We start from the raw sequence: 12,157 nt of genomic DNA, 5'->3' as shown, positions 1-12,157 counted from the left end.
AGCTCTACCCTCTATTAATCTCTGCGCCTCCCAGAACCTCTGACACTGAATGGGTTTATCAATAAACCAAAGAAACCATAAACCAACACCACTCTGAGGTCACAACCCATGGTTTCCCAAAGTTGAGTTTACATTTTAGTAGCTAAGTATTTTATTATGTGTAAGAAAAAATTGGTTCATCAGAGGTAAAATTTCACAGGGAAACTTGTGAAATTTTTCTTAATGAAACCTACTTAACACAGCTGATGTGAATGCTGGTGATTTACTTTCCATTTAGGCTCATTAAGGTCAGTGTTAATACCATAGCTACAGTCTGGGCTGCTGTCAATCTGAGTTACTCTCATGGGGGATATTGGATTTTAAAAAATCTCCAAAGGGCCTGGAACAGTCCTCCTCACCATTTCTGTACCTGGTTTTCCTCATCTTGCAAATGCAAATACACAAGCAGAGAGGCCTACTGAGTTGCCCAACATCACACAGCAGGAGAATGAGGGCAGGACCAGAACCCAGGGCTCCTCAGCACCAGACCAATGAGCCTGCACCTCCCTGGGGCTGCTGGGTTCTTGGATCCCTTCTAAGTTGCAGATTGATAGCCTCATAAATCAACACATCCTATAATGGTGGCCTTTCTTCAAGGGGCACCAATTTAAAACATAAATATACTGAGGCTGTAGCTCTGTGGCAGAGTGTGTACTTAGCAGGCTCAAGTCCTGGTTTCGATCCCCAGCACAAAAAAAAAGTTATTATAAATATGCTCTTACCTTTCAATTGCCTATATCAACAATATACTGTAAGATTGGAAAACATTTTTGTTTTTTGGCTGTCCTGGGGATTGAACCCAGGGCCTCAGCATGCTAGACAAGTGCTCTACCACTTGAACTATACACCCCAGCCTGAAAAACATCTTTTGATCTGTTATTACTGCCAGTTCTTTTAAACAATTTCCCATTTTTACTTTATTTAAGATGGGAACAGCTTTAGGGAGCCAATCTGGCTCACTAATCTCAAAGAAATTATCTTCAGTGCTGTGTGACTTTTAACAGTAACTTTTATGACTATTTTAAAATATAGACATATACATACCTGAATATGTATGGTAACGAAAAAGTCAAGGGTTAATGTTTGGCAGTGGTTATCTTGTGATGGTAAAATTACCAATTATTTGTACATTAGTTTATCTGAGCTTTTCAGTTTGCATATTAAACATACATTGAATTTAATAGAAGGATAATTAAAGTTTTACTGACACTATCTGAAAAAATTTTTTCTTGTTTTCTTGAAGCCACGTTTATCTGGAAAACATTTTCTTTTCTAAATAAGCAGTATTTCCCTATTAACTGTGTACTCCGTGGGAACCACATTCTTTATTTAGGGTCAAGTTAAGTTCTCGCTATATGCTAGGGAAAGGTTTTATTTGTTGTTTGTTTTTCCCCGCCTACTCAATTTTGAGGGGCAACTTGCATTATTACCTCTCTTTACCTGGTTTGATTTATGATCTTGGAAGTCAGGTCATTCTTTCCTAGGTGGAAGAAAGAAAGAAAGAAAATGCCTCCACCTAATACCTGATAAAATATCTGAAAAGGTCACTGCAGACTTTGACAGAGACACATACAATTTCAATCCAATCTGATAAAACAACTAGAAAACCTTTATCAGAAGAAAATGTAACTTGCCATTTCCAGCTCAATTGATGAACTTTTTTTTATCTGAGATGACAGACATCATAAGATAGGAAAAGCTGCAGATAAGAAACCAAATTGAGTAGTCATGAATCGGATCTGATTGTCTGTCCCTGGTTCAAACTCCCACACCTGCTTCAATGGGTCAATGCGCACCTCTTGGCAAGGTCCCCAAGGGGTTTGAATACATTGCAAAAGTGGTGAACTTTGAGACTTCAGCGTTTATTCTGCGATTATAATTAACCTGCTCACCAGTTGCTATCGATCACTTCTAAATAGAGGTGATAAAGTTTGACTGGATTTCTGGAAGTAAAAACGGAGATTTAAACTTGAGAGGAGAAAAAAGGAAGCTTAAGAAATAAGAACTGAATTCAGATTTAAGCTGTAAAACTGGACCTGTTATTTGGGGATCCCAAAGCCCATGATTTCATGACTCTCACAGATTCCCTCCAAATTTGGGTGGTAACTTCTGGATTTCTCATCCTCCAAAACAAGCATACCCGTGACCACTCAATGCCACATGCAGAGGAATGGCTTACTTGCCTGGATTATACTTGTCTTTAGTAGGAAAAAGATATTTAAAAACATCAAGTCATTTATTGGGCTCCTGCAAAATGCCAAAAGCAGAAATCCAAATTCCCTTCATTCAGATTAGAAGCTTGAATATCCTGGCCCAATTCTGATTAGAAAGCAGTAGTAGATAAAACCATAGGCCACCTGCCAGAAACAAGAAAGCTTCCACTGAGCGACTGCTGGCTTCATCACAGAACAATTCTTCCCAGCTCTTTTGACTGAGGTGCATGGAGCCATGCCCCATGCTCATCTTTATTAAAATATTAACTAATGTCCCCTCCTTTCTCTGCTCCTACCACAACAATATTTGCAATCTTCAGAGAAAAGAGAGTAAGTCTATGGATTTCTCCCAGGAAAGGGATTTCTGAGAGAGCTGTGAGGTTTCATTCTTCTTAAGCAATCAAATGTCTGGCTAGAGTTAGGGGAGTCCTTTAGTTTGGAAGGTCTAAATTCAAGGAGTCTCTTTTTAATTCTCTGCACACCAGGATCAGGAGGCTGAGAAGGAAGCTTGTGCAAGGCTGAGATTCCTACCACTGCATTCCCAGCTGCAAGCTCTGCAGGATGGGAATGATGAGGAGGGTGACTCAGGAAGACACTGCACCTGCAGAGCCACTGGAGGGCAGGAAGCTGTGCTGGGGAGAGGAACCTGTGAGACAGAGTTAGTTGGAAATCTGAGCTCTCATGGAGTCCTTCAGCTGCCACTCACCTGAAGGGCTAAGTGTCCTCATGTCAATGTAGCAAATGCAAAGTGTAGGAGGGGGAGCTACAATCCCAGAGGCTGCATTTCCAGGGGTTCTATGCCAGAGTTGGTGCTTACCCCTTCCCACCTGGGCAGATCACTTCATCTTTCCAAACATCAATTTCCTTCCAGCAAAATGGAGTTCATCATCCCCACCTCTCAGGAAAGACTAAAGTCCCTCCACTAAGCTGTGACAAAGGACTCAACAAAGGGATATCATGTAAGGTACAGGCTACCCTACCATTCCTTAAAAAAGTCATTAACTGGTATCAATGTACCAAAACTATCCATTTATTTTATATAAATAAGATTTGAGGCTATTCCTATTATAACCACACTCATATTATCTTCCTGTGTTCTTTAGAAGATGACAAAGGAGTAGCTCTGTAGATAGCCAATAAAATGTTGGAGTAATACATTCATGGGGTATTTCCATGAGGCCTTGTTAGGGTGTATCGAAGGTCAATCTGGTTCTTTCAAGTTCTGAAAGTAGCAGCCCCAGCCTGCAAGAATTGCTCCCTTGTAGAATAAGGCAAGGAAAACGCAGAAGCCTTTGTCCTTCTTGGGCAAGCAGAAGCAGCACCATTTGCAATGGGCTTCAGTTCTAAATTAATTACACTCCATTATTTTAAAAGGATAGGCTTGAAAGACAGACTTAAAAGAATCACCTTGCAACCTGGAGGAAGGTAACTAGGTTACTTGTTTTCTAGCAGGTTCTAGTCCCAATACAACCTGGAAAAAAAAATGCCCACAAGGAGAGGACGCAGACTACCGGGTGTGTGCCTGCCTGTTTGTGCCCATGAGGGAAACTTGGGAAGTTTATTAGCATAGGAGTAGGGACACCTGACAACTGCTGGCTTATCTACTGCCAGTACTGAAAAGAGGAGAAAAGTAGCCTCTGTTGATTGATAAAAATCAAAAACAAAATTTAGGATTGCAGGTAAGTTTGGCATTAATCTGCCTGGCAGGATTTTGAAAAAGCTTCAGGACCATGGAAAACCCCACAGAGTTTGTAAAACCATAGGCAAAAACCAAATCCAATAAACAATAATTTGTCTTAAAGCACTTTTCTTGTGTATCTATAAACACCAAATATAGGAAAAAAAGGAGAGAGACTTTCAGAAGTTGATTCATGAATAACATATGTCTGTTTTAAAAGTTTAGTTGGAGATATATATATATATAGTAGTGGGTTTGACCTCAGGGCTTAGTGCTTGCTGGGCAGGCACTCTACTGCTTGAACCGTGCCTCCATCTTTACACTTTTGAAAATTGGTAATAACAGTCACATTCTTCAAAATTCAAAAGGTCCCATTTGCACATTCATGCTCGCAGCAGCATTATTCATAACAGCAACAGGTGGAAGCAACTCAAGAGTTCTTTAAAGGGTAAAGGATAAACAATGAGGTCTGTACTTACAGCAAATACGATTCAGCCTTAAAAAGAAATGAAACTGACACAAGCACAGCATGGGAGAACCCTGATGACATCATGCTGAGTGAAGTAAGCCAGACCCCAAAAGAATACTGTGTCATTCCACTTATGGGAGGTCCCTAGAGCAGCCAAATCTACAGGGACAGAGAGCAGCACGAGGGTCACTAGGAACTGGGGCAGGAGAGGAGTGGGGAGTTGGTGTTTAGTAGGCAGAGAGCTTCAATTGTGCAAGATGAAAAAGTTCAAAAGACCTGTTATATAACAGTCTGAATACACTTAATGCACTGAACTTCCCAGTTCGCAATAATTAAGATAAAAATATTTAAACCAAACATAACTTCAACTTCCCTTTACTTAAACATATTTTCTCATTATTAAGTGCATTGATAACGAAGCACATAAATGAATACAAAAATGGTTAAGATGGCCAGTGCTGCGGCTCACACCTGTAATCCTAGCCACTCAGGAGGCAGAGATCAGGAGGATTGCGGTTCAAAGCCAGGCCCTGGGCAACTTGTCTTTAAGACCCTATCTCGAAAAAACCCGAAACAGAAAAGATCAGACAGCGTGGCTCAACTGTTAGAGCACCTGCCTAGCAAGCATGAGTCCCTGAGTAAAAAAACCCCAGTACTACCAAAAAAAAAAAAGGTTAAACTTTTTTTTGTAAGTTTGAAGACACATATCCTTCCACCCTTACCCTCACTAACCCCTTCTGCCCCTTCTCCTCCTCACAGGCAATCGCTGTTGCAAATCCCATGTGAGAATTTGTATTTACAAATTCTTTAGCAATTATCCAAAGATAATTTGTGGATTTTCAAGTGAAATGAATTCTGTTTCTGTGTTTTTTTTTTTAAACACAAAGTGAAGATGTGTTACACACACCTTCTGCATGTGCAAATGTCTTGGGAAAGATCCCCCTTGTCACCTAATGACCTTTGTCATTTTTATGCCTACGTGACAGTTTATGGTTTGTAGGTACCACATGCATACAGTCCCAGACACTGTGCATTGAGGTTGCTTTCCATTTTTTGTTTTATTTGCAATTTTTTGTTTTCCAATTTTATTTATATGAACAGTGATGCGATTAATATACAGCAGAGAATGGATTCCTAGAAGTCAAATTTTCTATGTTGAGGCTGTCTACTTTGTAATTTGACTAATACTGCCAAGGACTCTACAACTCTATGTAAAGGTTGCACCAATTTACACTCCCACCCACAGGTATCAGAATTCCTGTTTCCCCACACCTCAGAGTGTGTTTGTTTTCACAGTGCATATAAAGAAGGAAAAAAAATCAGGGAGGGTTACAGAATAAAGTGTTATCGAGAACTGTCTCCAGCACGTCTATCCAACCAGGGCTTAGAAAATGCCTAGCAAATGTGGCCTGACCTTTTCTTGGGACACAATTGGGCAAATGACAGATCTCACTAGAAGCAGTGACACACCCCAGGCCACCCCAACACACCTTCCTTATTAATTGGTTCTCCACTTAGCACCACAGAGCAGTTCCAACTCAACTGACCTGCTCAGGGTGGTAACCGGAAAGTTAAACAACTCCAGTTTTCCTGAAGACTGCCAAATCGTTCTCTAGCCAAACAGGCTACTTCAGAGTTGGTCTCACAAAGTTCCCTGTCTAAATGAACTGGCTCTGAAAGCAATGAGCTTAATTGATAAGCCGTCCCCAAAAGAGCTAGCAAACACTGCAGCACTTTCCGCTGACCTTCGTCATAAACTCTGAACACCTTGAATGCCCCACCCCACACATGATGGGGCAAAACTTGTAAAGATTAGTAGTTCCAATGGCACTGATTGATACTCATGCATTCCATTGTGTTGTTAATTTCAGTGATCGTGCAAAGCGTTAAAAAATTCTGAGCTTCTTTGAGAATACCAATGGCTTGTTTCTCTATTGTTCTTCAAAAGAACAATTATTCCTTAGAATAATCCAGTAACATCTACCACCATGCGGTAACCTTCAAGACATATTTATATATGGTTGCCATTTCAGTCTCCTTTTGAGTCTTAAGTGTACACGAGCATCAATTGATATGAAAATCAACTGTACTGTAGTGTGATGTCCATACAATGAGACCCCATCTTAAGAGTCTGCTTCCATGAGTTTTACCGAATGTACACATTCGTGCAACTGGGTTCTTTAAATGGAGGCAATTTTATCCTGCTTCAGGCACTCTGCAGCACACACAGGTCCTAGTCCTCAAAATGTAAGAACCGTGGGCACAGCTCCACTGGCAGATGGTCATGAAACCTCCCTGTAAGCACTTCCAGTGTCCAGTCTATCATAAAGACAAGCCATAGCCAACACTGCATTTCCAAATAAGCACAGTCATGCACAACAGCATTTTCAAACCTAGGATCTGCTCATCTAGAGCAACAAGAAAGAGACCATAGACTTTCAGAGCCCCACTTTCTCCAAGGGTTTCCCAAGGACCCCCTCCCCTCTCCCATCCTGTATAAACTCTCCAGTTTGCTCCTTCTCCTTCTTCTAGAACTCCCTCTGTAGCCCAGCCTGATCTTGAGCACAAAATCCTCCTGCCTCAGCCTTCCAAGTACACCACACCCTGCTGCTTAAAGGACTAAGCAGCCAATCTGTGTGGTTTGACCAGGGCAGGGCAGAGTCCTGGGGCAATTACCTCCTAGATCTCTACTTAAATATTTGCTAACTGCCCAGCATGTGCCAGGCACTTCAATGTGAGTAAGACTCTGCACCTGCCCTCAGTAAGGTCACAGAATTCCATTAATGCACCCAATTCATGATTTCAACAATTGCTCAGGACCACAGCCTATATTGAACTTGGAATGAATTAAAGTTCACATGCATTATATTTAGGGCAAAATAACTTCTTCCAACATAAGTGAGGGACTTTTCAGATGCCCCTGAGGCTTTTATCATTTTGATTTTTGCCTTATTTCAATATAAGAGCTCTAGCAAGGTGTTAACTATTAATACTAAGGCAGTTAATATTTCTTAGAACAAAGGTGTTCTCTTATTTCTCATGAAAGTAAAGACATGTTCTGAGTTCAGGGTGAATTCCTCTGTGTGGTGATAAATATATTATTTAAGCAAAAGACAAGCCATGTTCTATTATTTCATAGTACTACAAAGTATATTTAAGTAAAAGGGGGCATATCTTCTTTTCCTTGCCTTTCTTCTTTTAATTGTAGGGTCTTTTCCTGGCAAACTTGTATTCACCCTTCAAAACCCAAAGTAGATGTCACCTCTCAGGTGAAGACTTCCAGAGTCTCAGACAAAAGGAAAAACCCTCTCTACTTTCTTTCCTCTGCTCTCAGCTCATTGTCCCATATTCATGTTGACTCAGGTTGACCAGTTATCCTGGTACACTGGGGATTAGGCTCAGTACTAAAGTTGCCAAATCATAGGAAAACCCTTAGGCCCAGGTAAAAAGAAAAACTGGTCACTCTACATAACAATGAGTGACTTTAATAAAATAGCCATCAGTATGAAGGCCAAAGCCAAATACTGTATGTCACAAATGTGACCTCACCTGATCCCATTTTACAGAAAAAGAGGTGCAACAGAGAGAGGTAAGCAATTTGCCCAAGGTCCCACGGGGCACCTGAAACTGAAGGGAGGTTTGCTGGGCTTCAAAAGCCTATGATGTACAGCACTCTTAGGGCTTGGTGGCATTAAGTTCCCACAGGAAATGCTCTATAAACACCATGCGATCAGTTCTCCTCCTTCCTTCACTCAGTGTCAGCTAGTACTTAGTCTTGGGTCTCTCTAAATCTGCCAGACATCTACCAGGGAGCCCCCATGATGGGCAGAACATATAAAAAGCACATTTAGGGACTGGGATATTAGCTCAGTGGGGTAGTGTGCCTGGCCAGCATGTGCAAAGCCCTGGGTTTAATCCCCAGCACTGAGCAGCAAACAAACAAAAGCACATCCATGCGCACGTCCATGTGTGCAGCTTTTAACTGAAGTAATGCTTTTATGTAAGCAGCACCACAGATGCTGAGGATCTGAGTTCCACCAGCGTCAACATGCCTCACACTCCCTGAGAGACAGCATGGCACCTCTCCTGGCCTGACCATTTAAAATGCTTGGCTATGGAGGAAATTTTAAAAATCCAGGGACTTCATGGGTTGACTGGTCGGGTGGAGTTGGCTGTTCTAGAAAGCTCCTTAAAAGTCAGCTTGTCCTGTGTTGACACTGAAATTTGGGGAACGTTACTTACTTCAGCACCCACTGTGTGCTCTCACAGTGTCATTTCATTTTTTACACTGCTGTAAAAAATGAAAGACCAGAAGGTCTCTTCCATCTTTCGATTCGAAGCTCCTCCCTTTTTCCTAAGCCAAACACCAAATTCTCACTCCAGGATTACAGGGGGTACAAAGCAATTGTCCTCTCCCACCAAGAATTTAAAAGAAGTGAAACTATGGGGACCATGCCTCCTCTTTTTCGTTGTTGTAGCTGACCTTTTCTCCCCCCACCCCAGGTTCTAGCTAGCCTGGAACAACTGGTCCTCAAGCCTCAGCCTCCTGAGTGCTCGGGTTACAGACCTGCCCTACCACACCTGGCCCATTCGTTCCTATTTTAAGCCAGAGGCTCAGAGAGCGTCCTGAAGAGAATACAGACTCAGATTGCAGGATCACAGCGCCCTGTGTGGATAGGCCGCTAGGCTGCTCTATCTCAAAGGTTCACCCGCAGAGATCCGCAGGCCACCCCTCCTCCCCCAGGGATCCCTCCTGGTTTCCCCATGTGGAGAGGAGGGCTCTGGGAGCCACAGACACAGCCCGGGCGCCACCTCCATGGTTAATCAGTTTACCTGGGACTTGTATTTGGCTGGACCCCTGTTGGGACCTTCCCTAGCCACCCAGAACAATTTAAAAGCTCTTCAAAGCCGGGACCCTTCTCCGAGCCAGTCAAACATGGCAAACAGGGAGGACAGACTTTACTCTTCAAAGTGAGAACAAAAGCAAAAGGATTTAGCACTTAGTAGGTAGTCAATAAATGTTAACTTTGTTTCTCAAGTCCGGGCTTCCCCTCCCCCACAAGAACCAGCTCGATCCAAACACGGTCTTCCGACACTTCCCGAAATTCCTCAAGACCAGAGGTCGTTTGCATTTTGAACTAGCGGGTGCCACTGTCCTTTCTTTCTCAGCCCACGTGGCCAGGCTCCTTCGCAGAGCCTCATCTGTGGATTCGAGAAGAGGGACACGTTTGCTGTCCCTCCCAGGTCTGACATGCGATGGGAATATTAAATCGCACCCATCATGACTGCTTTTCGACTCCCAGGCCTGGGCGGAAGAGGAGACTCAAGGCATGGTAACGCGCGCCAAGACGCTTTTTAACTGCGGGTTAGAAAGAAGTCCTTCTAGGTCTCCTGTGTTCCCAGACACTGACCAGAGGTGTCTTCCAGGCACCGTGCGACCACACAGTCTGCCCAGGGGACCCATTAGAGCCGCCCCAGTTTAACCCATCTCCAGGAGGTCTCCTTTGCTGCTCCCTTTTTGTTGCTGGTGTGAAACCCCCCACAGGAAAATCATCTGCCACTCCGAGGGCTCCTCCAACTGGGCTGCCAAATGGCCCAGATCTCAGGTCCAAGCAATGCAATCGAGGCCGCAGAAGCCCCCAGGGGAGGGTGGAGAGGAAATGCGAGCAGCACCCCAGCTTTGCCAGCGCCATCCACCCAGGGCTGCTCCTCCTGACCCCCTGCGAGCCCATCTACTCCCGCTGGACCGACTGCCAGGTGCGGCCCGACGGACCCCACGACGGGGACTGCGCTGGGGCTGCACTCAGACCTCGCCACCCTTTTACAGAAGGGGACTTGGTCAGCAGGCAGGCAGCCGCCTCATTCAAACAGAATCCTTGGGACTGGGATCCTCGCCGTCACCAATCGCTCATCGCTGCCAGCTTTCAGTGGGCCTTTCTTGGACACTCGATGGCTTCAAGCACCCTTTCCCCGCCATACACTCGCGAACCATTCAATGCCCCCAACAGGGCTCAAGGCAGCTGTGGTCCGCTCCCCACCGCCTCAGTGCTAGCCCTCCGTACTCACCGAGATTGGGGTGTCGGGCGGGGTTGGCCCGGCCAGGCAGGCTGTGCAGGACCGGGCTGTCGAAGGGGCCGGCGGAGGCGGCTGCAGCCGCGGCCCAGGATGCGCCCACGTCGGCCATGTAGGCTGGGTAGGGGCTGGAGTAGGAGCCCGCGAAGCCCGCGCGCCCGTACTGCTCGCGGCCCGCCAGGCCCGCGCTCCCCGCCCCGCTGCCACTGCTGTAGGCCGCGGCTTCCCGGGCGGCGGCGGCGGCAGCGGCGGCCGCCAGGGACCCGGTGGTCCCCGGGAAGGAGAAGCGCGGCGACACCGGCGGTGGGGTGTAGGCGGCTCCCTCGGCGCCTGCCTGGCTCCAGCCTGGGCTGCCCTGCTGGGTCCCGGGCCCCGCACCCGACGGGGCCGCCCCGGAGCTGCCCCCCGAGCCAGCACCGGACGCAGCACCCCCGCCTCCGCCCTGGAGGTAGGACAGGCCCAGCACCGAGGAGGGCACCCGCGGCGTGGGCACGTAGACTGGCGAGGACGCAGCGCCCGCGCCATGCATGAAGGCGCCGGGACCGCCCGCCTCGTAGGCCCCGGGCGGGGGTCCGTGGTTGGCGGCCATGGCCAGGCTCTGGTACATAGCCCCTGCGAGCGAGCTCTTCGCTCCCTTCCCTCTCGGATCAAGGAGCGACAAAACAAGAACAGCGATAATAATGTACGCGTGCGGGACTGTCACGAAAACGAAGGTCAAAGTCAAAGGGAAAAACCCAAATCGCTCAAAAATATATACGCATCAAATCCAGAATGGAGCTCTTGTTTACTCAGGAAGATCCCGAATTGAATTTTTGGATGTTCCGGAATGAAGGTGGTGCTGGCGCGGTCGACTCCACCCCAGGACCTGCAGGTCCCGAGCGCCCACAGGCCGCAGAAGACGCGGGGGTAGTGGCCGGCCAGGCCTGCGGGTCACCCAGTCGTTCCGCCGCGAGGCCTTTGTCTTGCCCCCGGCGCCGCGCACTGCCTCCAGCGCTCCCGCGATGCGCGCAGAGTCCCCTAGGCTGGCTCCAACGTCGAAGGCCAGACGGGCCCCTTCCTCTCACTGCGGCCGCAGAACTAAGGGAGGAAGGACAAGGAGAGAAGTTCATGCCAGAGCTTTTAGAGTCCCCTTTCCCGTGCTCGGTGGCTCCTCCCGCTCGGCAAACGAAATCCTCCCTCTCGGTCCCAGCTTCGGAGACCGCGCGCTACCGCGGGAACAGCGGCCTTTGTTTTGCCCGGGACGTGCGGTCAAGTTGCCCATGGCAAGCACTGCGGAGCTCGATGAAGGGGATGTGGGATCTAGGTTCTTGGGAATGCAGTTATTGCTTGTGATCTGGGTCAATTATTTTTCTATTGCTTATCAGGAATTTTACTTTATTCTTTAAGCATACTTTTGCTACAGTATTGTACAAGGGTTTCGGTTTCCAGAGAATGACTGGGATCCAATAAATCTCACCCATCTTTTCTTCATTCCCCTCCCCCAGCATTCCTGATCAAGAAAGTTTAGATTGTTCATGGGGGGGGGGCAATGCCAAATGCCAAACTTTATAAAAACCAGCAACTTAAAGTTTTGTTTGTAATCTTAAAAAAAAAAACCACCTAGAGGCACAGTCTGGATGTTTATAAATGAGCAAGTGTCTGTTAAACTTCGTAAAAAGCATTGTGAAACCTCTTAACCATATGCTG

At 46.2% G+C, this 12,157-nt stretch overlaps 1 protein-coding gene across 5 annotated transcripts in view; it reads right to left on the bottom strand.

Moving 5' to 3' along the window:
* Gata4 (GATA binding protein 4) overlaps positions 1-12,157 on the bottom strand; it is a 75,327-nt gene that overhangs the window by 34,196 nt on the left and 28,974 nt on the right. For all 5 annotated transcript variants that reach the window (XM_074055285.1, XM_074055284.1, XM_074055286.1 and 2 more), the window contains exon 2: positions 10,466-11,548. In XM_074055285.1, coding sequence (XP_073911386.1) covers positions 10,466-11,078 — 613 coding nt within the window. In that variant the 5' untranslated portion in view covers positions 11,079-11,548. The remainder of the gene's footprint in view (positions 1-10,465; positions 11,549-12,157) is intronic.

The sequence above is a fragment of the Castor canadensis genome, chromosome 14 (assembly GCF_047511655.1).
Source record: "Castor canadensis chromosome 14, mCasCan1.hap1v2, whole genome shotgun sequence".
In the NCBI taxonomy this organism is placed as follows: Eukaryota; Metazoa; Chordata; class Mammalia; order Rodentia; family Castoridae; genus Castor; species Castor canadensis.
This window is presented reverse-complemented; position numbering and strand designations above follow the sequence as displayed.